The sequence below is a fragment of the Sabethes cyaneus genome, chromosome 1, assembly GCF_943734655.1.
Source record: "Sabethes cyaneus chromosome 1, idSabCyanKW18_F2, whole genome shotgun sequence".
NCBI classification, from domain to species: Eukaryota; Metazoa; Arthropoda; class Insecta; order Diptera; family Culicidae; genus Sabethes; species Sabethes cyaneus.
In genome coordinates, this window is record NC_071353.1 from 36,529,063 (window position 1) to 36,556,825 (window position 27,763).

General features: G+C 40.4%; 2 protein-coding genes across 2 annotated transcripts; both read left to right on the plus strand.

Annotated features, from left to right (window-relative positions):
• The first annotated feature begins 13,642 nt into the window (after positions 1-13,642).
• LOC128745569 (NPC intracellular cholesterol transporter 2-like) lies at positions 13,643-14,173 on the plus strand. The gene is made up of 2 exons (XM_053842642.1): positions 13,643-13,715; positions 13,782-14,173. The coding sequence occupies exons 1-2, from the start codon at positions 13,643-13,645 to the stop codon at positions 14,171-14,173; spliced, it is 465 nt and encodes a 154-aa protein (XP_053698617.1).
• Positions 14,174-24,274: 10,101 nt separating this feature from the next.
• On the plus strand, positions 24,275-24,796 carry LOC128745570 (NPC intracellular cholesterol transporter 2-like). The gene is made up of 2 exons (XM_053842644.1): positions 24,275-24,347; positions 24,405-24,796. The coding sequence occupies exons 1-2, from the start codon at positions 24,275-24,277 to the stop codon at positions 24,794-24,796; spliced, it is 465 nt and encodes a 154-aa protein (XP_053698619.1).
• Positions 24,797-27,763: the final 2,967 nt, after the last annotated feature.

Here is a 27,763-nt window from a genome sequence, read left to right on the forward strand (position 1 = left end):
CTGTCTGTCTGTCTGTCTGTCTGTCTGTCTGTCTGTCTGTCTGTCTGTCCGTATGTTCCTTATAAAATCGAAAACTACTGAACCAATCGGCATGAAAATATGCATGTCGAGGTTTTTTGGGGCCAGGAAAGGTTTTAGTGATGGTTAGAAACCCCTCCAATACAAAGTTAGGGGGGCTCCCATACAAATGAAACACAAATTTCTGCATAACTCGACAACTAATCAAGCAAATAGAACAAAATTTGGCATGTGGCTGTTTTCGGTGACAAGAATTTATACTATGGTAAATTGAGACCCCTCCCCTCTTTATAAGGGGAATTATAACTCCTCTCCTCTTTAAAAGGGGGGGCTTCCAAACAAATTTCTTCATAATGCGAGAACTAATCAAGCAAATGGAACCAAATTTGCCATGTGAAGGTTTTCGAGGGCAAGAATATTTTCTATAGTGAATTAGGACCCCTCCCCACTTTAAGAGGGGGGGCTCCTGTACCAAAGAAATACAATTTTCCTCATAACTCGAGAAGTAATTAAGCAAATGGAACCAAATTTGGCATGTGGGTGTTTTTGGAGACAAAAATTTTTTCTATGATGAATAACGACCCCTCCCCGTTTTAGGAGGGGGGATTCTATACACATGAATTACAAATTTCCTCATAACTGAAGAATTAATCAAGCAAATGGAATAAAATTTGGCATGTGAAAGTTTTCGAGGGCAAGAATATTTTCTATGGTGAATAAGGACCCCTCCCCACTTTAAGAGGGGGGGCTCCTATACAAACGAAATACAAATTTCCTCATAACTCGAGAACTAATCAAGCAAATGGAACCAAATTTGGCACGTGGGTGTTTTTGGAGACAAAAGTTTTTTCTATGATGAATTGGGACCCCTACCCACTTTAGGAGGGTGGGCTCCTATACAAATGAAATTCAAATTTCCTCATAACTCGAGAACTAATCAAGCAAATAGAACCAAATTTGGCATGTGGAGGTTTCTGGAGGCAAAAATATTTTCTATGGTGAATTAGGACCCCTCCCAACTTTAAGAGGGAGTGCTTCTACACAAATAAAATACAAATTTCCTCATAATTCGAGAACTAATCAAGCAAATGGAACCATATTTGGCATGTGGGTGTTTTTGGAGGCAACCATTTTTTCTATGATGAATTAGGACCCCTTACCTTTTTAAGAGGGGGGGCTCTCATACAAACGAAATACAAATTTCCTCATAACTCTAGAGCTAATCAAGCAAATGGAACCAAATTTATCATGTGGGTGTTTTTGTAGGCAAGAATATTTTCTATGGTATATTTTCTATGGATTTCCCCACTTTAAGAGGGGGGGGGGGGGCTCCTATACAAATGAAAAACAAATTTCCTCATAACTCGAGAACTAATCAAGCAAATGGAACTAAATTTGACATGTAAGTGGTTTTGGACGCAAGATTTTTTTCTATGGTGAATTGAGACCCCTCTCTTCTTTAGAAAGCGAGTTATGGCCCATCTCCCCTTTAAGAGGGTGGGCTTCCATACAAATGAAATGCAAATTTCCTCTTATCTCGAGAACTAATCAATCAAATGGAACCAAATTTGGCATGTGGGAGTTTTAGATGGCAGAAATTTTTTCTATGGTGAATTACGACCCCTTCCACTTTTAAGAGGGGGGCTCCCATACAAATGAAATTCAAATTTCCTTATAACTTGAGAACTAATCAAGCAAATGGAACCAAATTTGGCATGTGGGAGATTTTGGAGTCTTGAATTCGTTTTACAATAGTTAGAGACCTCTCACCCCTGTGGTAGGGAGATATGGACTCTCATACAAATAAAATAGAAATTTTTGCGAAACTCAAAAACTAATCGAACTCGAGAAATTCGAGACTCTTCCATAAAACATTAGTAAATACAAGACCACAAAAACTATCTATAGTAACACTAGATCATTCAGGACGAGACGGTCGCGAGTGTTGCCGGTGACCCGCCGTCGGAAGCGCCGCCCACTGGGGGGCTTGCAAAACTCGAGATTGTGACAAAGATCATCCGAGATTCATGATTTATGTACAGGTTAATTTGTGGCAATATGAAGTTTGTCGGGTCAGCTAGTACCTAATATTTTTCAATTATTTAAAAGTTTGTTGGGGAAACATGCAATCCACTGTATTGAGATGGATTCTTAGAAAAATTTCCAATTGATTGATACCAATTGACTGAGTTATAAGCGTGCAAACTATAACTACTTTTCGTTTTTCTAAAGTACACCCAATATAGAAATCAAAGACGTAGTCCTACATCAAAACCCAAGTCTAAACGATTAATGAATACAGTCGATAACAACGTCAAATATTTTATCTTTATCTTTATCGTGATCTTGATCTTGATCTTGATCTTCATCTTCATATTCATCTATTGTGGCAGTATTTTTATCATCCACCATATTGTTGTAGTCGTCGTGCTGTCTCGGTAGGATTTACGCGTTTCTTGACTGCTGAATCTATTTTTTAGTAGAGTTTGTTACGTAATTCAGGCACAAACTAAAAAGGTGCGTATTACCCCAAAGTTGAGGCAAAAAAGCCAGAACGTGCAGACCGATAAACACGCTCCAAGAAAGATTCGCAGTACTGGCTGTCATCCGTCAGTGCAAAGATTCAGTTCGCTCTCTTCTTCCTGTCCTGACATCGTGAAAGCAGCAGACGTGCTGTGCACACGAGGTGACCCGAAAAATGTAAATTTAAGCCAACAGGCTTCTGCGTGTGTGCGTATTTTGCCGAGAACACGGTAGTGCAAGCGAGGGCCGTATTTTTCCGTTCGTTTTGACGTAGGACTACGTCTTACGGCAAGTTTTGAGATAGGGTGTCATTCCAAAAAATCGAAAAATGCGAGCGTCACGAAAAATGAAAGGTTTTGAACGCTAATAGCTCAGCGGTTTTCCGACCGATTTTCAATATTCTTACACCAATCGATCGGTAAATCTTCTAAGAATTGACCCAAATGAAGAAAAATATGGATTCTTGATGTTGAACTATTGAAAAATTGAAAATAATGAACCTATGTTTTACCAGAATTCTCGCTTCGTGATTGGTTGGAAGATTCTTCGCGATGATTTAAACCTATACCAATTTGATATCTGTGCTTGGGAAGTGCGCCAAAACAAGTGACAAAGTTTCCTCATTTCAACAAGATTTCTTAACACCGCGGTTAAACCTAGACCATTTTGATGTCCTTGCTTGGGAAGTAAGCCCGAAAAAGTGACAAAGCCCCCTCGTGCCAACAGATTTCTTACGAACGTGATTAAACCTAGTCCAATTTGATGTCTGTGTTAGGGAAGTGCGCCAGAAAAAATGACACAAGCTCGTTGTCCCAACAGATCGCAAATTCTTTACTGCGAGACGATTAAACCTCGGCGAATTTGATATCTGTGTTGGAAAAATGTGCTACAGCTGTAGTGTTCGGTTATAATACGACTCTGTATGAATACGCATGCTTGCCGATGCCGTTTCATTAGAAGTGTAGTGAAAAGATGTTCTGTTGATAAATTGGTAAAATCCCTTCAACATGGGGAACCATGGGTAATAAAAACAATCTTTAATTTCAGTAAGGTACCAGGAAAGCAATAGTTTGTGTTGTTGATTTTGTTAAATTGTTTTCAAATGCACAATATTTTGAGAATCGAACGTATGCAATGTTACTACTTTGATAAATGTTACATACAACGCATGTAGCATGTTTATATGTTGCATATAGCATGTATACATGAAGAATCGAATGATTACAAGCATGAATACATGCTACTATCACTACAAAATGAGTTACGTAGTCCTGCGTCACCTATATATGCGGTCGTGTCTTGTACACAACCCCTCTGATTTTTGTGCTCCACGGTTTAGTTGTGTTAATATCAAGGCCAAACTAAAATAGTGTCTATCAACGCGAGAGCGCACCCAACAGCAAAGTGATGCGCAAACGAGTGTCAGGCAAGTTAGTGCCCCATCATGATAGGCACCAGTGCAACGTATCGAGGCACCAAACTCCAATCGGTGCAATTGGGTCCTAAAGCCCTATCTTGTTTTCTGTCTATATGGGTAAAGTTAGGGCTAGAAACACATATGTCGATATTAAATTTTAATTTTTTGGTTTATTTTCGTTAAAAATCTTTTTTTTTGTTTTATGATATTTTAAACAAAAATAAATTTTCTGGACAACCCTATATAGGTCAACTAGGGTCAACTATAATAGTGCGTGGTTGTCCCAAGCCAACACGCATTGTAAAAAGAAACTATAGTTTGTTTTCAAATGTCAAGGAAATTTGTTTACAAACGTTCGTATGATATAGTTTGTCGAATTCTAAAAAGTATATATAGGGAAGTGGCCGGCGTTGTAAAAAAATGCAACCGCATCTAAAAACTTTCTCCGAGTGTACTTTTTTTCGTTTTTTTTCGGATTTAGATGTTCGAAGAGCAGATTACATCAGTGCGACATTTATATAGAAAACCCAACTTAAAACCAAATCTCTTCGTTTGTAACAATCATGTCGAGGTAAATGTTTGCGATAGCTTAGAACCTGTGATAAATACAAAAAATTACCGCGGTTTTTAATTTCAGTCGAATCATTACCGAATATTCAATGTACAATATATGAATCTTCGCCTACGCTCTTTGTTATATCCAGACATTGTGCTGCACAAAAACTTACCAATGGAATCTCCCAGCGGCCAGTACTTATTTATTTGTAGCAAGGAGGATCCATTTCTACAAGTTCCACCTCTCGCTGTGTTAAAGACTCTGTTACATCAGATGAACACATACTGAATCCAACAGATTTCCAAGCAGACTCCGATAGATCGTAGTGTTACAACCGATACATTGCTTCAATCGTCCGCATCGGTGCAATGTAGTGTTTCAACTTTCAATGGAGGAAAATAGAGGAACTCAGACCCTGCACGAAATGACATCGTACAGAACTGTTTCGCCGTTCAGCCGGATCTACGCTGCAATCAAAAGATGGTTCTGTGGCGAGCGACCAAATTTTAAATAGTACCACAACAACGAATCCTGTCATCTTGTGTTTATCTCATTAAATTTACAAACTATGCCAGTCATAAGTTCAGTTCAGTTTTTTCACGAGTTGAACTAAACGAGACAAAGTAATCTGTCAAGATGATCAGCTGTTTTATTGCTGTCAAAGTTAATGTCAAATCGGGGTTGCCAGAAGAAAAATATTTATCATTGTTCCCAGAAACATATTTTTTCCCTTATGTCAAGAAAGACCTGTAATGTCAAGGTAGAAATTATTGTTTGTTTTTATTTTTTTTATTTTTTTATGTACCGCGTATTTTTAAAAAAGAAAAACTTGTGCTCTCGTAATCACAACGTCTAACTTTATCGTTCTTTCTCAAAAAATCAATTTTTTATTACAAATTTTAGGACCCAATTTGGTCGGTGCGGTTCCTAGTGCTTTTATATTGTAAACTTTGCAAGGGGATATAGGGTAATTTGGGGGAATTTGGACACCCTAAGCAAATCACCTATGATCTCAAAATCTATGCATCAAAACTCAAAAAAGTTGAATCGTATACTGAGATTTACTTGTTTTCTGTTTACCAGCGGAGTTTAATAATTGTATCTAGCTTAGTTTTGCTAAAATTTGTTAAAATAAAAATAATGATTTTTTGGCATCAAAATTTTGTTTGGGGTGATATGGACACCCACTGGGGTGAAATGGACAATGTGTAAAAAAACGGTTGTTTTTAACGAAATAATATACTGAGGCTCATAGCAGATTACTTAGGAATACATATTAACTAGTAATAGTGTTTCGAGCTCAATTCCGTCTATCTGAGTGGAAGAGCCGGTTCATAAGTTATACCAATATCACTTTAGTTTTTTCGCTAGTAAACAAAACCTTACTTCGAAGAATCTGGATCTTATTTAAAGTCTTATTCGACATTTGTTACATGCAAGTGCTCCTGCATTAGTTCCTGGTGGTTCAGAGAGGGTGGTCAAACCTAAAGCTGAAGATATAATGACAGTTCGACATATCGATTGGGATAAAATAACAAAATGAATGTGACATTGCATTTTGCACAACCATAGACATTCAGGGATTAGCCCCAAGTGCCTCAAAAATCACAAATTTCAATATGAATCTGAGTATGAGGGAAAATGACCAGAGAAATATTTCGTTCAGTTAGTTCTTAAGCACATCGAAATCCGATTATTAAAATCCCTGACTTTTGTTGCGAATGTTCCCTTTGGCGAATGGCGGGATTGCAAATACTCTCAAATACTCAAAATCCGTTCTTGGTGGTCTATAATGATCTTTTCGGTGGATTACTGTTTTAACATCACATGCACATCTTTTTTGTACTTTTACGGTATCTAGAATTAATGAGACCGAAGAAATGGTTTAAAATCAACTGGACCATTTCACCCCAAAAAAACTGTCCATTTCACCCCACACAGCATACAACAAAATGAGTTTAAAAAATTGGATTTATTTTTATCCAATCTAGCTATAATTTTCTATCAAACAGTTTCTCTTATGTAGCCAAACAGAAGTGCACTGCATAATAATTTGAAAAGTTTGTTATATCACTGGGAAAACCTTAAAACCTAGAGCATCAAAATTACATTTGGTGTCGTTTTAGGCAGTTGTTTTGTTTACATTTACATTTGTCAACACATATCAAAGTTAAGCCCAATTTTTTAACGTTAATAATGGTGTAAGAAGATAAGGAAGAAGTTGAGAATAATGTGAATGCAGAGAAACAGCTACTTTCCGAGATAAACCACCTGTCCATTTTACCCCAGGTGTCCAAATCACCCCAAACGACCCTACAGTGAATGTGTTTTGTACTGATCACCCAAAGCGGTTCGGTGCGTAACCAAAATCGGAAGTGCTAAACATAAGCCGGTCATCGGCATTCTGTTACATTCTTTCTCAGTGAAAAAGTGCCAACTACGGAACCAGAACATTGGCGCAGTAAGACCACTTGATTTGCTGCCATCAGGGGGTCGAGTTACAGAGAACAGACATCCATTTGGAAACAAATTTTTATGGAACTTTGTAACAAAGCAGTGGATAACAATAATACGAAGAATGCCAGTTTGTGGCATCAAATGGATGGACTTGTCGATTCATGGGTCCCTTTGGACTACGTATTGCTATAGTTGCTGGAGAAAGAGCTTCAGCTGACCTCGATGCTTATACTAAGCTTAAAACAGTGCTTATGGGAAAAATCAAAAACATGAGTTTGTGCTCTTCGCAATTGGGTATTTTAGCGGTATTTAAATTCTCACATATTATGATAATATATGATGTCACCGTAAAGTCACATGAAGACTTTTTCAAATTTGACGAGTAAAAGTAATAAAAAAAGCATTTTTTCATTTAAAAAATTTTTTTAGGATAAGACGATAGCTTATAAGTAAACCATTTTTCTTCTCAGGTCGCCTTAGACAACACAGTGGATAGATAAACTATGGTCATCAGCCGATACAGGTTTCATATGGGAGCTGTCAAAATGAAAAGCTCTATCAGAAAGATAGAAGAGAGGAAGAGAACTTCTGACATCATTTCAATCAATCGGTTTGGTTGATATCTGTCAAACAGCAAATCATTCTATTTTTGATTTTTATTAATTTTTTCATCAAATATTCACTTAATTGAAATAAAAAAAGAACTGTTAGATTCAGAAAACGGCGGGCTATCAAATGAGGCAAAAAAAGCAACTTTTTTGGGAAAATTAAAATACCCAATTATTCAATGCGGATAAGTTCGCAACGTTCATCAAATTGATTGCATCCCGAACGGTTGTCTTGTGGAATGAAAAAAACAGCAGCTTGACGTAAGACAAATCGAAACAGATACACATTCATGCCCTGTTGCAATATGAACGAGAGCCTGTAATTAAAACTAGTGTTCATCGACATGGTCGAAAATTCGAGCGATGTCTCCCGTGACAAGAATGTTTTACCTGTTTCTTACTATCACGCAAAGAAGACCTGGATGACCCGGATTGTATTTTGAAAATTTTCGTTTTCTGAGGAATTCATTCCCGCCGTGTGAAAATTCTGCTAAAAAAACGGGTTTGAAGCAAAAGCACTACTTCCTCTGGACAACTGCTCAGCCCACCATGGTGGATGTGAACTTAAAAGTGACGACGAGTCGATTCAAGTCATGTATCTGCTGCCCAATGTCACTAGCGAGTGCCAGCCTATAGAGATTGCTGACATTTATCTTAGGCTCACTTCGCCGCGTATACGTATACGCGATTTGTATCATCGCGATTTTTTTCCATAGCGAAATCGTTTCCCGATGCACACAAACCACCAGTACAGTCACACACTAGCAACCCTTATGGATCAAGCGATCATCAACGCAATAAAAATGCGATATGCGCGAAAGCTGATGTTAAAAAAAATTTGTATTGGAAAATGAACATCTCCCTTTCAATCAAAGATTGAAAAACATCCTAGCTAGCATTTTTATATGTATAAAAAAGTTACAAATCAGCATTACGTGCATATATACATGCTAATAAATCGTATTTGATGCGGCAAAGCTGGCATATTCGTACTATTTTGGAGGCGATATACGTGATGAGGAATAAATATACGCGTTTTATCTATATGAGTAATTAAATACGATATCCGATTAAGCCCGGCTCGCTCCGTACTGCTATACGATTCTATGCTGCATATCGTATGTATGTCAGTTACTGTCATTATATAGGACTAAAAATCAACTTGGGCGCACTTTATTACAGTTTTTGCCAATGTTTTTGCCACAATAGGTTCACCCGTCGATGTCAAGGCGTTTGGTCAAGGTGTACCGATATGCAATGTAGCCTCCCAGTTGGCTTCGAGGTATGACGCTGGCCTAATAAGTCAGCCGTCGTGAGTTCGAATCTCGATTGGGAGAGGCTGTTAGAGTCAATAGGACCGTAGCAACTGGCCCTGCAATTATTCTGCACTCTAACAGTTGGCTGCGAAATCTGTCGTATAAAAACAGAAGGTCAAGTTTCGATAACGGAATGTAGCACCTAGGCTTTGCTTTGCTTTGTTTTAGGAGGCCGTTTTTTATTCATAGCAGGTGTACGGCCTGCGGCCGTCTCGCCCTGAATCATCTAGTGTTACTATAGCTAGTTTTTGTGGTCTTGTTATTGACTAATGTTTTGTGGAAGATTCTAAAATTTCTCGTGTTCGATTTGTTTTTGAGTTACGCAAAAATTTCTGTTTTATTTGTTGGTGAGTCCTTATGCCCCTACCAAAGGGGTGAGGGGCCTTAAACCATAATAAAATAAATTCATGCCTCCAAAATCCCCCAAATGCCAAATTTGGTTCCATTTGCCTTAGTTTTTGACCTATGAGGAAATTTTTATTTCATTTGTTTGGGATCCCCCCTTACTAAAAAGGCAGGGGTCCTAATTCACCATAGAAAAAAGAGTCCCCCCTCTTAGATGGGGGAGGGGTTTCAACATACTAGAAAAAATGCTTGCCTCCCAAAACCACCACATGCCAAATTTGGTTTCATTTGCTTGATTAGTTCTTGAGTTATGTGGAAATTTGTGTTTCATTTGTATGGGAGCTCCCCGTCCTAAACAGGGCAGGGGTCCTAATTCATCAAAAATAATTCTTGCCTCCAAAAACCCCCACATGCCAAATTTGATTCCATTTGCTTGAATAGTTCTCGAGGTTAGAGGAAATTTGTATTTCATTTGTATTGGAGCCCCCCCCCTCTTAGGGGGAGGGGTCTCTAACTATCATAAGAACCTTACCTGGCCCCAAACCTGGACCCCTGCGTGCGAATTTTCACGCTGATCGGTTCAGTAGTTTACAAGTCTATTAGGAACATACGGACAGACAGACAGCCAGACAGAAATCCAATTTTATAGGTATAGATTAGAGCAGCGGTTCCCAAAGTCAGCGAAAGTCAGCATTGAGAGGGCGCTAGCCAGAGTGGCCAAAATTGCAGCCCGTCAACGATGTGGAACTGAAGAAAAATTCGCGTAAACTCTGAGGCGTCATCGTTAGCTAAAATTGAATCAGCAATAATAAGTATGAAGTCCAGCAAAACATGATGGTATTATCGGCATGATGTGCACCAGCTGATCAGAGTGTAAGCAGGGCATCTTACTGCTACAGCAGCATGTTGCTTTGTACCACTTTCAAAATAATCTGCAAGGTCTTAATTGGTCTCAGAAGAAAATTTACACTACTCTCTGGTGGCAGTTAGTTAGATTCCGTGCTGACCGATCATAGGTGGATCATATCACGATGCTCCGTATTATGTTGGAGAAAATCAAAGGATTCTAGGACTTCCATGGCCTGTTTATTGATATCAAAAAGTAAATCTTGAAAGCACCTGGGCACATTTTTAATTGTAACCATTAATAGTAAGTCGAATTGTAGATTACCCTGAAACCCTTTGACAATGCAACAATAATAGGTCTCTAATTTCGCCGACGACATACTGTCCCAGCTGCGATCTGACATAAAGAACCAGCTTGACTGCTCCGATAGCTCCAAAGAAGCATATCTCATAGTCAACGTTGCTAAATCGTCACTAATAATCCCTCCAATTTCGCAGTAGCTGAACAATCAGTTGAGGGAAGTTTACCAAGACTATAAACACATGGATCAGTGGTGCCTTTGTGAGTCCTCGAAATGTTTGGCGATTAAATCAAAGCCTCCATCACTAATGTCACTAGCGCCAAATACAAACAGGAATTCGGGAGCATAGATGAAAATAGATCGGGCATACCTTGAGGAGTGAACGAAATATATTGCGTTCTCTTGTGACAGCTCACTCGATGAAGAATTTGTATGAGATGTAAGCAGTTGTATCAGATGTAAGCAGTTGCTTACATTTTGATTAAATGTGTTTCGTGCACTTCTCGGGGGCACTCTCGAGTCCCTCCGAGATGTGGCGAAGGTTGAGTGAGACAAGATGACGGCTTATCCTGTGTGCGTTTCAACATCACTCTTGATGGTCCGAAGAGCGGGCGTCGAAACGAGAGGCACGATTTTTAGCAAAGGTAGTCCACTCCTAGGCTTCGCAGATGACTTTGATGTCATACCCAGGAATGATGCCGAACGACAGTGCAAAGAAAAAAAGTTCTCTTTAACAACCCCACCGGCACCAGCAACACAGGGACCCAACGTGCAAGATGGCTTGACCAAATCGAAAGCGACTTGCGACGGCGAGACTAGGCGACCTCTGGATGGTCACCAGAACCATAGTGAGACTCATAGGAAATTGGTGACGAGTGACCCAGAATCGAGTCGAATGAAGACGATTGTTTCAAATATCACGAGCCACCTTGGCTCTACGCGGACAATGACGATGACATTTGTTTATGGTTTTCAAAGAAGGAATTCCTGATAACCTATTCTGGTCAATGTTCTTCAATAAAATGCTACGCATAAAGCCATACGAATTGATTTTTTTTGCAGGGGTTCATTTTTTTTTGTAAAATATCGTCAGGGGGTTCCCGGACAAAAAAAGGGTGAGAACGGTTGATTAGAGGATTCGCTTGTAGTGGGTAATATGTGTTTTTTACACGTTACTTAGGTAGTTGCCGGTAGCGTGTAACGGGAAAATGGCGAGTAACAACGATACAAATTTCTTCGACGCTAGCCGAGTGCTTAAGTAATTGATGTTTAATCTGCCCTCAAAGCGGCCCCCATGGGCGGATCGTGGGAGCAGCTAGTTCGCTCAATCGAAACCGCTGTCAATCGCTGTCAAATAAATCCCGACGAGGAAACCTTGGTTGTGCTTCAGATTGTACTGAAAGGGGTGAGTAGTCGTTCGATTTGCATTGGATAACAGAATGCAAGAAATGACACATTCTTACTACTTTCTCCTGTAAAATTTTCAAAATACTATTTAACTCAACTACCATAGCATACATTTGAACGCTTTAAAACGACAAGGAGCAGCTAAATGCTGATATTTAGGGTGTCTGCAGCATTCTTTTATTGCTGGATCAAGAATTATCTTTATTTCCTAGCAAGTTACAACAAAAAGTTAGAAGACTCAAAGTGTTTGAAAGAAGGTAACTTTCTTTTTCTTCCTTTTGTCGACTGTAGGTCACTTTAGTTTTTGTTTTCCGGGAAGAGTAAATGGTTAAGCGCTAAATCAAAAATAAGATAAACTGAAAATCTTGATTTTTGACTAAAAATATCGACTAAGCGAAGGTGAGAGTCGAACTCAAAGCTCTCAATCTACAGTTGAGCGTGTTGTTTAACGAATTACACGATTAGACGGCTTAGTGATGTAATTGGTCAAACAAAAGTTCTTTTCATCATGAACAAGTCCATACAAAGTGCTTGCTGCTGAGAACGAGTGTTGCACAGGTGATGGGACGCGATGGACGAGTTAGATCAATTTTCGTTTAGCGGAATGCTACGAAGATCTGCCACAAAAACTGCTGTATTTTGCCTCAAGCAACTCAGCTCAAAAAGACCTTAGATAACGATGGATTTTGATCTAATAACCTACGTTACTGGCTAATAGAGAGACTTGCCGATAAAACTGCTACTCGTTTCATGTCGATGACAGCCAAATGTCCTAGAATACTCGAAGGTATATGGTTAAATATAGAATAGGTACTGCAAAAATTACTTGTTGGTAATAAGAATAGAACTACCACCAAATGAGCATGTTACTCCGACAAGCTCTAGAAGCACGAGACAGGACCGATATCGCAAAAACAGGACAGGACCTGACAAAATAGAAGGATTTCACGATGCATTTTTTTACTGAAATGCCCATTCTTTTTGTAGTAATGTTCTTAATAGTCCAGTGCAGTGTGTTATGTCGGATATTATCTATGACGGGTACCACAGTTCCATTTCTCCTTCGGCGGTTTAATGGTTGAGCTCACTAACCTTGGTGCAGTTGTGTAACTAGCGTCTTTTCTACTGGTTGTTAAAATGTAATCAACGATGAACCAAAAATCTAAAATAAATAACATTTTTAGAGCTCCAGTGAATAAATTGCAATGCTTCTAAAAGTTGGCCTGAACTGTCTCCAACAGCGAGACTCCTGCTTTACTTCCGGTACCGAATTGGAATAATCATATATCTCAACTTCTGCAATGAATTCGAGTAATTAGTAAGCTGATGTGCAGCAATTTGGATTGCTCTGCAACAATTTAGATTTTAATTTACAACAAGTAATATAAATATTTTATAAACTGTCGTACCAGAGTATCATCAACTGTCCTATACCTAAATAAATAAATCTTCAAAACTAAAAGTTCAAATTTAATAATCCAATACCTACTTGTCGAAAGCGTTGCTTACCTTCGGTAATTGAGTTGGTAATCGTCTTACCATGTGCAATTATCTTGTGACCGAAAACATTTCATAACTGTTTACAGTATGCGGCCAAAAATCGAATCTGTCAAAAAATATATGTAGGTAGGTTTGGATTTTCAGGCGGTTATCTAATCATAATGCATATTAGGTACAATTGCGATTGAATCTTGCAGACGTCTGATGACCGTTGATACGACCTTTCATGAAGATTAATTTTGAAGCAATTAGTTAGCCACTATATAAACAACCCACCCCGAAGCTGGACTAACATATTCAGTGGTTCTATTTCAATTTTCATCCGCGGCTAGTGTAGTGTTCTTGCAATGTTCAAATATTTACTAGTAGCAGCTCTAGTGCCAGCCCTTAGCTTGGCCCAAAGTCTTTTCCCTCGGCAATGTAGGAATTGTTTAGTTGACTTCTGATGGTTAGTGCTTATTCAAAATGTTGTTTACTGTTGCCCAGGTCCCAACGGAGCATCAATGCCGGCTTACATGGAAATAAACGGATGTACCACATCGCCCTGTACGATTCCGATCGGGGATCCGATTGCCGCCTATGCCAAAGGTATCGTCAGTCCGATCGATACGCAAACCCTGACGCCCTCCTTGGCAATTAGGCTGCTCGGACTGGAAATACCTTTCCCGATTCCGGAATCTCTTCAAGATGCTTGCACGGCCGGTACGGATCCCGGAACCTGCCCGGTGTCGGCTGGTCAAGTGTTCGATTACATCCTGTACTACGAAGATGAACCGTTCCCGATTTCCGGTGTTACGGTTGAGGTCGAAGTAGGACTGAAGGGCGATGACGGTAGCTACATCACCTGCGTCGCATTCGATGTGTACATTCAATCGTAATAAATATTCTGTTTTTAATTTAATTTGTCGTTTCATTTAACTTGTGTGTTTTTATAAGCTCTAATTAATTCAGTTGATTGTAGGTAGCATACAAATCGAAGACATTTTATACAGCAACCATTTAACTTACGAAAAGTGGAAATGAGTTGAGTTTTTCTATTGTTTATCGTTTCTAAATTCGACATGAGTTTGTTGTTCGTATTAAAGCTCGAGCCATTTAATATCTGGACGTTATGTTTATTTTACTGCAGCGCTCCTTGTGGTTAGTTCCAGAATATTTTGACAGCAGTTTGTTTTGAACGGTTTCCTCTTCATACTTGATGGATGCCGCGAACCGAAAGTTAATTTTGGACACCCAAATCCGACGTTGTTAGGTGCAAAAATCGCGAAGTCGTTGGAATTGGCAAAATCGATCATACGCGGCATTCTCAAACATTTCCGTGTGCGGAATTCGGCGATCGGCAGGATCGTTAGTAACAAGTAGAAAGCGCCGTCAAAACGATTCATGTGCGAGAATGATTTCGATCTTTCTGGGCCAGTAAACAACCAAACAGGTCACCTCCCAGTTTGCTAGGTGCTCCCTAGTTTGCGTAGCATATAACTCCATGCATAGAACTCGAGAGGATTCAAATCAAGCGAAGAAGCAACCCACTCTTTCTACGAAAAAAAGTCCGGAAAATTGTCCTCACATCAAGCTTGTGTAGCTTCCGCCTGGTGAGACGGTGCAAAATCTTGTTGGAAGCAATCTGCAAATGGTTCTTCGAAACATTCTCGATGTAATATTTAGTGTTGATATTACACCAGGTTCAATGAACAGCAATGGAACCTTCAAATTCTTGGAGTAACATCCACATACCGTCAGCCTGGAAACTTTTGAACTTTCAAAAAGCCAGTTTGCTCCGAGGATTATCAGAAAGATGTGCTGCATATATCTCATCATTTTGTTGGTTGTGGTGACACTGAGCAGGAACATTTTTTCGTCCGAAAACAGAATTTCACAATCACCGAACCGTTTGAGCAGCTGCACTCTTGCAACCTCCTGCTTTTCAGTCAAACGAAGATCATCTTTCAAAATATTGTTTATGGTTGACTGCAAAATTCCCAGTTCCTTACATATTTTATGTCCAGACTGATCTGGTTTTCGTCGAATTAGCTCTCTTACTCGTTTGATGGTCTCCGGTGTCCTTATCCTGCGTTTACGGCCATGTTTAGAGAGTATTTTCCAAGAACCGGGTTCCTTGTATCGCTTGATGGTACAAAACATGAATCTTTCGTTGAAATATCACACAAGTCACAAGTTCCCTTTTTGCGTCCATGATTGCCTTGCAAACTGTGTTGATATTGGAATACATTTTAAACGAAAAATATGCAGACACCTCTGTGAATCACCCATTTTTTATCAAACACGTCCGAAAAACATTGACAGTTATTACTACTCACCTTGTAATTATTTCATTCAGTACATATTTATATCGCTAACCAAAGCAAAGCATGGGGACTACACTCTGTCTACTAAACTTGATCTTCGGGTTTTACTGAACAGATTAACAGACCAGCTGTTAGATTACACGACAATTACGGGGCTAGTGCTATAATCCTACTGACTCTAGTAGCCTCTCCCAAACGAGATTCGAATATACGACGACTGGCTTGTTAGACCATCCTTATTAGATCAAGCATCGCAGCACCCTTTAGAAAGGAATGGATTCAGACTAAGTGCATGATGCACAGAAATGCATAAAATCTTTCTCAGAATAATTTGTCTTTCTCATAATATAAAAGAAAATATAAACAGCATGGAACGTAGTGGACCCACGGATGCTGATGCCACCACCAGGACTAACCACCAAAAGCTACTGGAAGTGCGATTAAATATTTTCCACGTTGAAAAATAAATAACGAAATCATTCGAATCCTGAACCTTACGTTTGCTTAGTCCTAAATTCAACAAACGTAATACTAGGAAACTTCCTTGATTATCATACTCGAGACGGTGGAAATCAGGAGATTAGAGTAAAACGATGCCAAGAGTTGATTTTAGAGTTGATTGACTGTGCTGAGAGGCGCAATAGCACAAAATCAGCTGACAGTGATAAGTCCATGGGGTTTCCAATTGCTACCCTAGGGGTACTTTAATCTAATCATTAATTGTCATATACCATGTTCTCCAGTACTGCTACCGAAACGAGTTCTCATATACCTGCGGGTCGAATCTGTTTTTAATGTGTTTATTTATGGTACAATTTCATTTTTATCTTAGAGTTGGCGTCAAGTAGGTGATTGCCCGTATTACCTATCATTACGTCAATGTTTTCATAATCAGTTGCTAAATTTCAGCAGATACAGCAGCTTGGAGTTATTCGAACTACTTGAATCCACAAATTCGGCGTCCTAGTATATTACGGGATAGATAATGCAGCAATAAAAGATGCAAGTCACATTCAACAAGCGTAGGGTCGGCCATAAAATCGACGGTCTTTTCTGTTTGGACTCCTGTTAATTAATACTGTCGTTTATCTTGTTATCTTGTTGAACAAAAACAGAAAGTCAAGTTTCGGAAATTGAATGTAGCACCTAGGCTTGCTTATCTTGCGACCACAGCCGCTTTCGACCTGATCGAGCACGTTATGCTCCTCTGTTTTTGGTGCCAGTGCGGTTGTTGAAGAGTTGATGAATTGGAGGGTGAAGAAGAGATGAATCTGCCAGCATTTTCACAACGTGTCCAGCCCACCGTAGCCTACCGATTTTCGCCAGATGTACGATGGGAATCTCTTCAAGCAGTGCCTGTAGCTCCGCCGCTCTTCGCCTTCAATTTATACTCCACCAAATATCGCCCGCAGTACCTTACGCTCGAACAAGGCACGGGCGCGTATGTCTTTCGTGAACAGCATCACAGCGTCAACTTCATAGTGAACTACGGCTCTAATGAGGGTTTTGTACATTGTCAGCTTAATACGGTAGCGTATGCTTCTTGATCGTAGCGTTTTGCGAAGGGTATAGTACGCCCAATTTTCCGCCTGAATGCGCTCATGATCACTTTATTAGTGTTATTGTCCGCGATCACCAACGATCCCAAACATCAACGACCTCAAATTTCCGTTCTAGTTTATCGCCGTCAACGGTTACCGTTCATTGGAGGCGCACACTTCTCTCCTTTGAGCCAATCCTCTTAGAATGCGCTTTCAGTCATTTTCAGTGTAGATTACCGTCGAAAAATGTCTGGACATGATATCAAAGTCACCTGCGACGCCTATGAATTGGCTGTCTTTGGTGAAAATCGTTCATTGCGTTTCGAAGCCCGCTCGTCGAATTACCCCTTCAAAACCAATTTTAATAGTATATCCTGAGTCGTCATAACCTTTGCAGTATCTCGAAGGCACTCGAGAATGTTCCCGAGATGCGCACGAAATACATCTACAGTGCAGCTTTGATCCATCGCATCAGGTTGTTCGAAAAACCGTGTTCGTGCATTATCTTTCACAGCTAATCTCGATCGACTGTATCGTATGCTGCTTTGAAGTCAATAAAGATTATGTGACGAGTGCGTGATGCGACATTTTGACAAACTGTTTCTGATGGCAAAAATGCGGTTCGTAGTGGCGCGAATACCCTTGAAACTCGCTTTACAATTCCCTACAAAATTTTCGGTGCTAGTGCTATCGCTGTGAGACGGCGAATCTGGATCTGGGAGAGTACATTGTAGGCGGAATTTACCATTATGCCGCGACAGTTGCAGTGGTTCGATTACCCTTTGCTTGACAAACAACTCCTTCCATCCATTCTTCCGGTAGCTGCTCTTCCTCCCAAATCTTGGAAATAACCCAGCGTGTTTATAAAGCACTGCTGGTAGGCAGTCCTTACCGGCGACTTTGTTGGTCTTCAGCAGCCCGATTGGCCATTTGACTTTTTGGAAATCAGGTGCTGGGACATTATTAACTTCCATGGGCATTCTAGATTGTAGCACCAGAGGAAATGGAATGCAGCAAGCAACTGAGATGTGCCTCCCCTATCGATAAGGGAAGTTAAAGAAGCCATCCAGCTGCTGAAAAACAACAGCAGCAGGAAAACATGGCATTGGAGCGGAACTTATTAACAATGGGCCCGGACAAGTAGGCCAGCTATTTGCATCAATTGATTGTCAAGATTTGGAAGATACAAGATACGGAACGACAACCGGAGGAGTGGAAAGATGGGATTGTGAGAATTACCGAGCGATCACTACCCTGAATGCCGCCTAGCCCAAGAAACATTTATGCACTGATTATTGCACAGCCATAATTATTCAGCCATAGCTGAATATGCATCGAATAAAATTTATGTAAACAATTCTATAATACTTATTCACCCGAAATTGAAGAACTTATACAACCTATTTCGTTTGAGGCAGAAAAAAACACTTGTTAAGCAGTTATATCGCCTCTGTGCGCCTTGTTTCCAGCTTTGCGCAAATTGGTTATTTAATACCGATAAAAGCCTCTATTAAGCGTCATTACAGCTTCAAAGCAGCTATTAGCAAGCCCCAAGCTTGACTTAGATGTTTAATAGCTGAAAAAACGCTTTTATTTTTAAAACTAAACCAAAGTTCAGCCACAGGTTGAATAAATTCAGCTAAAAAACGTTTGGTCAGTCTGAAATTGTTACTTGGGTAGCTGCTTTTAAAGCTGCAATGGAGCTTAATAGAGGCTTTTGCGTGTTTTTAAATAACCAATTTGCGCAATGCTGTCAATTGTATTTTTAGAACGAGAAATAGTTTGCAGTTTTGCTTTTTCAGTCGCTTAATCAACGTCTCATCAACCTTTATGCAGCCAAAAAATAATCTATTTTTGAATTTAATAAAAAATAGAAAGCGTCATATTTATTTTGCTATGGCGTCGTATGCTATATTTTAAATTTAGAATAACTTGAATTCGTATATGCAAGCTAATTAAAAGTGCATGTCGTCATATTTCGCGAATTCTGATCCATAAGCACTCACCGTATGATCCGCCCCATCTGCATCTGCAGAACAGACAGTGAAAATATCTTTACACTTGAACTGACTGACATATATTTTTGCTGCCTGACAGTATGTGTGCTGTGAACAGAATGAAAGCTTGGTATTAGTTAGTAAAGCCACTTTAACACCGTTGAGTAGCTTTAAAGTAGTTTGAAAGCTGTGAGCCCAATGAAAGCCTCTACTGGTTTATAAAGCCACTTTACCCAAGTAGCACACTTTTGTCATTTTTGGTTGATGCATCCTATTTATAACTGAAATTAGTCATTAATCGGTTACCACAACCAGTTTATAACAACTGTGCTAGTAGGGTAACACCTTTAAGCAACCATAAAACGGTTTGATGTTTATGGCTGTTTAGAAGCGGAATGTTTAGCAGAAAAATCTGCTATTAAGCTTGTTTATCAGCTTTGGAGGAAAGCTGGTTTGAAAACAGTTAAAGTAGCTTAAACATCGCTTGGTCAAACGCCATTTGAATGCTTACTTTATGCAGCTTGGATCGCCTTAAACCAACTCGTAAACAGCAATTGATCTTGCTGTTTACGAGTTGGTTTAAGGCGAACCAGTGTGCAAGATTTTTCGAAAACAGATACTGATGAAGCCTGTGCAAGTCGTAGGCGTAATACATATCTGTCACGAATAAATATAAATAGTAGAATTTATATTTTGAATGCTTGAAAAGTTTTTAATTTCAGAAGATGGCGGTTCAATTCACGAAAGATGACGACATGCATTTTTAATTAGCTTGCGTATACGAAATTATTCGGAATTTAAAATATAGCATACAACGCCATGGTAAAATAAATATGACGCGTTCTATTTTTTTTTTAATTTAAAAATAGATTATTTTTTGGCTGCATAAAGGTTGATGAAACGTTGATTAAGCGGCTGAAAAAGCATTGCAAAACTGTTTCTCGTTCTCGTTCGTTATCTAAAAACACGCAAAAGCCTCTATTAAGCTCCATTGCAGCTTTAAAAGCAGCTGCCCAAATAACAATTTCAGCTGATCAAACGCTTTTGTAGCTGAATTTCTTCAACCTATGGCTGAACTATGACTTAATTTTAGAAATAAAAACCTTTTTTCAGCTCTTAAACATCTAAATTTCGGGATTTTATCAAGCTTCGGGCTTGCTAATTTAGCTACTTTAGAAACTGCAATGAAGCTTAATAGAGGCTTTTACGCGTTTTTAAATCACCAATTTGCGCAAAGCTGGAAACAAGGCGCACAGAGGTTAAATAAAGGGCGATATAATTGCTTAACAAGTGTTTTTTCTGCCACAAACGAAATAGGTTGCATAAGTTCTCTAATTTCTACTGAATAAGTATTGTAGAATTGTTTGCATAAATTTTATGCGATGAATTTTCAGCAATGGGCGAATAATAATGACTGCTAAAATGTTTAATCAGCGCATAAATCTAAAATTAAAAGCGAAGAAAACTTATCCAATTTAATTCTACCATGTAGATTTTATTCACGACAGGTACGTATTTCGCCTACGACTTGCAGGCTTCCTCAGTGTCTGTTTTCGAAGTTCGAAGTTCGAAGTTCAAATTTTCACCCTGCGGCAGACCCTCCAGAAGTGCCACGAATTCTGAGTCCCCACACATCCTGTTCATGGATTTCAAAGCCGCCTATGATAGTGTAAACCAACAAGAGCTATGGAAAATTCTAGACGAAAACGGCTTTCCGGGTAAGCTTGCTAGACTTATCATGGCTATCATGGACGGGATCCAGTGCTGTGTGAGAATCTCTAGAGGATTGTCGGACCCATTCGAATTTTGCAGGGGACTTCGACAAGGAGATGGTCTCTCCTACGTGCTAAGAGTACCCTTACCACTGCGTCCAGTATTTTGAACTATTGTGGTATGCCCCGTTTTCTTATTTTACTTTACGCTTCAAGCTTACCTATCACTCATTGAGGAAGTGACAGGCTGGTAGCTAGAGCGAGACATGTGCCAATCAGGAATGACTAGGTTTATGAACCTAGTACCCTGATCGGCGACGCCAACCAGTTCTCTCCTTTTTGAGATACTGCAGTCTGCGTTCTATTTGTGCTCCACGATTGCAGAGTAAGTGTTCCGAGGTTAAATATCATCTTGTAGGAAACCGAGATTTCGAAGATAATATTTACTCGAACAATGTCTTGTCGCAAGACCGGTAAGCTTTCTGAGATCTCTCTTATTGAGACTCAGCGATTTTTGAGTAACCCTCATACTCGACGTTATATATTTTTAGATTGTTTGAGCAATTGTATAGCCATCCTACTGGCCATAACTGTTCGGCTCTCCTTTTGTTCCAGCCCACCCTCCAGCACGCAGTCAGAGATCAGGCAGAATGAATCTCGACCCGTGAGTAGAGAGTTGGAGCCACATCTTCGTTTGTCGACTCACAACAAACCGATGTATTGAGGATAGACGAGAATCAGGACCGAACCTCTGCTAGCGCATTGTTCCAGACCTAATCCTCCCTTATTCTTCTCTCCACCTCATTCGTTTCTTTGTTTTTCGGCAGAGAGAGCATGCACAGTAAGAAATCGTTCACTGCATCAGTGACCGGCTTGATGCAGCAAGGGTAAATTACTGTGGAGGTCGCCCTGGTACTCCACAGGCTCTGTTGCGGCGAGAGGATTTATAGAACCCTCTCCTTGGATTAGGGGTTTATCCATTCATGTTTTTACATAATAGCCGTGGATAACAGCTATTAAAACCATCCTCCTATAAGGGTTTTGGACCCACTGCTTTGGTTTTTAGTAGTCTTACCTCCTACAAGAACCGTCTTGCAGGCGGAGAGTTTACACTCAGCCTTCGCATGAGTGCCCTCTTCTCTGTCCGCTCTGTTCCACTAAGGAACGTATCCCGGATGGTACCACGAGGAGGTAGAGATAGGAGTTGCTGAATAAGAGGCTGTGGAACTTCGTGGTAGTTCTGGAGCGCAATATTCAACCATTTACCATCCATTGGGTTGAAGATAAATACGTCTAAAACGAAGTATATGCTAGCGGGCGGGACCGAACACGACAGGGACCGTTTAGACAATACCGAGCTAATCGACGGGGATGAGTTTGAGATAGTCGACGAGTTCGTTCACTGGCAACAGAGGTAAATACTCGAGCACTCGGAGTTTTCGTGGACGTGAGTTGAGAACCGTCTTTGGCGGTGTGCAAGAGAACGGTGTAGGGAGGTGAAGAATAAACCACGAACTCGCGCGTCTCTGCGGCGAACCCAGTATTCAGAAAGTGGTTAAGGCTGGTCGGATACATTAGACAGGACATGTTGCTATAATGCCGGACAACTATCCTGCAAAAAAGGTTTTCGCATCGAATCCGGTAAGAGCAAGACGAAGATGGACACAGCGAACGAGGTGGAGTGAGATCTGGCCGCGGAACTGCAGACCAGCTGTCATGGACCGAATTAGATGCAATAATTACGTTGCGCAGGCCTTGTCATAAGACGTAAGGCAAACTAAGTTAGCAAGTAAGGATATTCTAGGTTAACTTCCGTTCAGTCTCCTTCTGCAACTTCGCAATGGACGTGCACATGGAAGAACTTTTGAACAACGAACGATCACGCCACGTTCGTTTGTGATCAGGTTCCCTAGTCCCTATACATTCAGCCGAGGAGGACGACTATAACATGTCTAGTAAATGGTTGGCAGTTTCAAGCGCACATGTACTAAGATTAGGTGACGGTCAGAGTCAATATCCACACCCCATAGGGAATGAATGTTCGTGATATTAGAGAAGAACCGGCCATCGTGAAAACGTGGTCCATCTGGTTCATTGTATGTTGGTCAGGTGATCTCCAGGTGGTATTGTGGATATCTTTGTATAGTAAAAAGATGCTTCAGATCACTAGGCCTCGCGAGCCTGCATGGTTTATACACCGTTGGTCGTTATCGTTGGTGCCGGTGTGTTGGCTATGGGGCCCTATCACCGAACCATACATTAATTATGCGACCTTTGGAACACTAAATCACTTTTATGTAATGGATGAAACACAATTGGTTTTGGAGGTAAAATAAAAATCGATATGAACTTGTTCTCTGTTTTTTAGAACACAAAGAACAACGTGAAAATATAAACATGACAACTGATGAGTGAGTTACAAGTTACTTCCAAGGACGGTAATGATGAAGTGACTAACGTAAATCAGCAAGAGGAGTTTCGTACAACCGATTAGGTTGAATCGTTAATAATTTTACACCACTGACTGGGTAGGAAAAATGACAGTCATGATGCCTAAATTGGGGATGCATTGGGAGAGCAGTAAAACAAACGTATAAATAGTACTGCAGATCTATTCAGGTGATAATTTTATGCAATAAAAATGGTCTATTGATTAGATATGTAATGAAAATAGTCTGCGGATTAGATAATAGGTACCAATCAACTGCAATATAGTATCAACATTTAATATAGATTGATTATTTTGAAGGTGGATGATGCAAGCACAGACTAACAGACGTAACACTTCGAACAAATTTTCTAACAAAACGTTGTTCGAGCTACGCAAAACGGCTCGCTTTAGCTTTAGCTATGCTATAAATTTATTCATATTTTATGTGACAGCATTTCCAGCGTAAGCGGATGAAGTTCTCGCGTAGCGACAGTCGTTTGAATCTTGGCTAGAGTGAAAATGAGTGAAAATTTGAAATGATCGTTTTTGTTAGCGTTGAAACTATGCTCCAGTGTCACGTCTGTTAGTCTGTGATGCAGGGAACTGTGTGTGGTCGGAAAACTCCCTACATTGCCCATGTACCGATTGGTATCAAACCTGTGGTACCTCTGTTTTCGATACACACTTTCTGGTTGTGCTGGTCAAATATGAAATAATTTAACACCGCATTTTATAAATTACTTTCTCACTTCTCTCTCGTAATCAATTTTTGAATCTTCAGAGTAATCTGCCTATGATACGGATTAAATACATAGTCATATATCATTTTGTTTCAAATTTAATTTATCTTATCAAGGGGCTCAAACACCACGCCCCGGCTCAGGCCACATAAGATAACTAACAAAACAAACGTTTCTCGTATATAAGCGTCAATCATTCACCAGTGCCCGGAACAGTTTTGTTTATCCCGAAAAATCACCACCCGAGTAATGATGTATAAATTTTTGCTGGTCGCCGCGGTACTACTTCCGACCCTGGTTCTGGGTCAAACCCCTACCCTACCATGTGAGTAAAATTTCTTCTCAGCATACTCTCGAAACGCTAAATATTTCCTCCTCTCAGGTCCGAATGGAGCACCCCTGCCACGCGAAGTCGACCTAAACGGGTGCACTACCGCACCGTGCAATATTCCGGCCGGAGCACCGATAGTTGCCCACGCCAAGGGCATCGTTAGCCAAATCGCAACGGCGACCTTGACGCCACACATTTCCATCCGATTGCTGGGTCTTGAGATTCCATTCCCGATCCCGGAATCGCTAGTGGATGCGTGCGCTGTCGGTACAGCTCCCGGCACCTGCCCGGTGTCGGTCGGACAAGAGTTTGATTACATCCTAGATTATGAAGGTGACCCAGTCCCGGTTTCAGGAGTAACGGTACAGATTGAGGTCGGACTGGCTGCCGACAATGGCGAGGATGTTACTTGTGTAGCCTTCGAAGTGTACATCTCTAATTAGAAGCGTACTAACGCACTGTGATGGATTGTAGTGTATGATGTAATGTTGAATTTTAGTACTGTTTTGAAAGGAGAGAAATGTGTCATATAGTTAATGTGTTGATGAATTGATATGATGTTTCACGTGCACTAACCTCAACTCATGTGTTAGCGACTCATAGCGAATGACAATTTGGAGTATCTTTATGTAATAAAGCGTTGTAGTTAGAATTACGTTTTTACTCATTTTAATGAATAATATTACTTTCGCTTTAAAAAAAGCATCTTATTCCTAGTCATTTAACAAAATATATTAATTTTGAATAAATCATATCAGCACGTTATAACAGTATTTGTGAGATATACAACTATGGTAAAAGACTTTGCTTGTCGGCAGTAAGCAGTGTCTTATTTTTCTGTGGTCTTTACGAAATACGATATCTTATGGTATCCTGCTGATATCCTAATTTAAGTAAAATTTGTAAATTGTGAAAAACCTTCGACGTTCGAGAAACTTTTTTGACTAATCTCAAGATTTTAGTCTTGACCTTGGAATGAGGTCATACATATATTAATATTTTTTTGAAACGATGGTTCTACAATTGATGAAGGGACGGTAGGGGAAAGAAATGAAAATTTTTTTTTTTTTTTTTTGGTGAAGGAGGGGGAAGAGCGGAAAGGAAGGGGGGGGGGTATTGGTAGCTATGCTTGACAAGTAGTCATTTTGACTCCTACCTTTTGTCCAATGCTGGAAGGTGCATGAGTCGAACCAAGCTGTAATCTGAGATTATAACCGGATTCGAACCCACAACACCCTCCAGGGCATGTGGTTCGCTGGTACTTGTACCTTTGAACCATAGAGGCGCTGGACAAAAGGAGACCGCAAAATCCACTTCTCAAGGATAGCTACGCGTGTTGGTTGTGTTATCGACACATATTGTGCCGCTTCCTACATCAATTGCAGATTACCACCGAGCGAGAAGTTTTTAATCTAACTACTATTTACTTTCAGGACGACGACACTGTGCCGGCCCTTACGACTTGCAAGGTACTGCACGTGACGCTGTTCGTCCGTCAGCGTATGTTAGCCGCGTTTCTCGGCGCGGTTTTTCGAGGGAAGGCCCCGTTCCTATGTAATAGACTAATCTCAAGATTTTAGTCTTGACCTTGGAATGAGGTCATACATATATTAATATTTTTTTGAAACGATGGTTCTACAATTGATGAAGGGACGGTAGGGGAAAGAAATGAAAATTTTTTTTTTTTTTTTTTTTGGTGAAGGAGGGGGAAGAGCGGAAAGGAAGGGGGGGGGGGTATTGGTAGCTATGCTTGACAAGTAGTCATTTTGACTCCTACCTTTTGTCCAATGCTGGAAGGTGCATGAGTCGAACCAAGCTGTAATCTGAGATTATAACCGGATTCGAACCCACAACACCCTCCAGGGCATGTGGTTCGCTGGTACTTGTACCTTTGAACCATAGAGGCGCTGGACAAAAGGAGACCGCAAAATCCACTTCTCAAGGATAGCTACGCGTGTTGGTTGTGTTATCGACACATATTGTGCCGCTTCCTACATCAATTGCAGATTACCACCGAGCGAGAAGTTTTTAATCTAACTACTATTTACTTTCAGGACGACGACACTGTGCCGGCCCTTACGACTTGCAAGGTACTGCACGTGACGCTGTTCGTCCGTCAGCGTATGTTAGCCGCGTTTCTCGGCGCGGTTTTTCGAGGGAAGGCCCCGTTCCTATGTAATAGACTAATCTCAAGATTTTAGTCTTGACCTTGGAATGAGGTCATACATATATTAATATTTTTTTGAAACGATGGTTCTACAATTGATGAAGGGACGGTAGGGGAAAGAAATGAAAATTTTTTTTTTTTTTTTTGGTGAAGGAGGGGGAAGAGCGGAAAGGAAGGGGGGGGGGGTATTGGTAGCTATGCTTGACAAGTAGTCATTTTGACTCCTACCTTTTGTCCAATGCTGGAAGGTGCATGAGTCGAACCAAGCTGTAATCTGAGATTATAACCGGATTCGAACCCACAACACCCTCCAGGGCATGTGGTTCGCTGGTACTTGTACCTTTGAACCATAGAGGCGCTGGACAAAAGGAGACCGCAAAATCCACTTCTCAAGGATAGCTACGCGTGTTGGTTGTGTTATCGACACATATTGTGCCGCTTCCTACATCAATTGCAGATTACCACCGAGCGAGAAGTTTTTAATCTAACTACTATTTACTTTCAGGACGACGACACTGTGCCGGCCCTTACGACTTGCAAGGTACTGCACGTGACGCTGTTCGTCCGTCAGCGTATGTTAGCCGCGTTTCTCGGCGCGGTTTTTCGAGGGAAGGCCCCGTTCCTATGTAATAGACTAATCTCAAGATTTTAGTCTTGACCTTGGAATGAGGTCATACATATATTAATATTTTTTTGAAACGATGGTTCTACAATTGATGAAGGGACGGTAGGGGAAAGAAATGAAAATTTTTTTTTTTTTTTTGGTGAAGGAGGGGGAAGAGCGGAAAGGAAGGGGGAACACGGACGAACAGCGTCACGTGCAGTACCTTGCAAGTCGTAAGGGCCGGCACAGTGTCGTCGTCCTGAAAGTAAATAGTAGTTAGATTAAAAACTTCTCGCTCGGTGGTAATCTGCAATTGATGTAGGAAGCGGCACAATATGTGTCGATAACACAACCAACACGCGTAGCTATCCTTGAGAAGTGGATTTTGCGGTCTCCTTTTGTCCAGCGCCTCTATGGTTCAAAGGTACAAGTACCAGCGAACCACATGCCCTGGAGGGTGTTGTGGGTTCGAATCCGGTTATAATCTCAGATTACAGCTTGGTTCGACTCATGCACCTTCCAGCATTGGACAAAAGGTAGGAGTCAAAATGACTACTTGTCAAGCATAGCTACCAATACCCCCCCCCCTTCCTTTCCGCTCTTCCCCCTCCTTCACCAAAAAAAAAAAAATTTTCATTT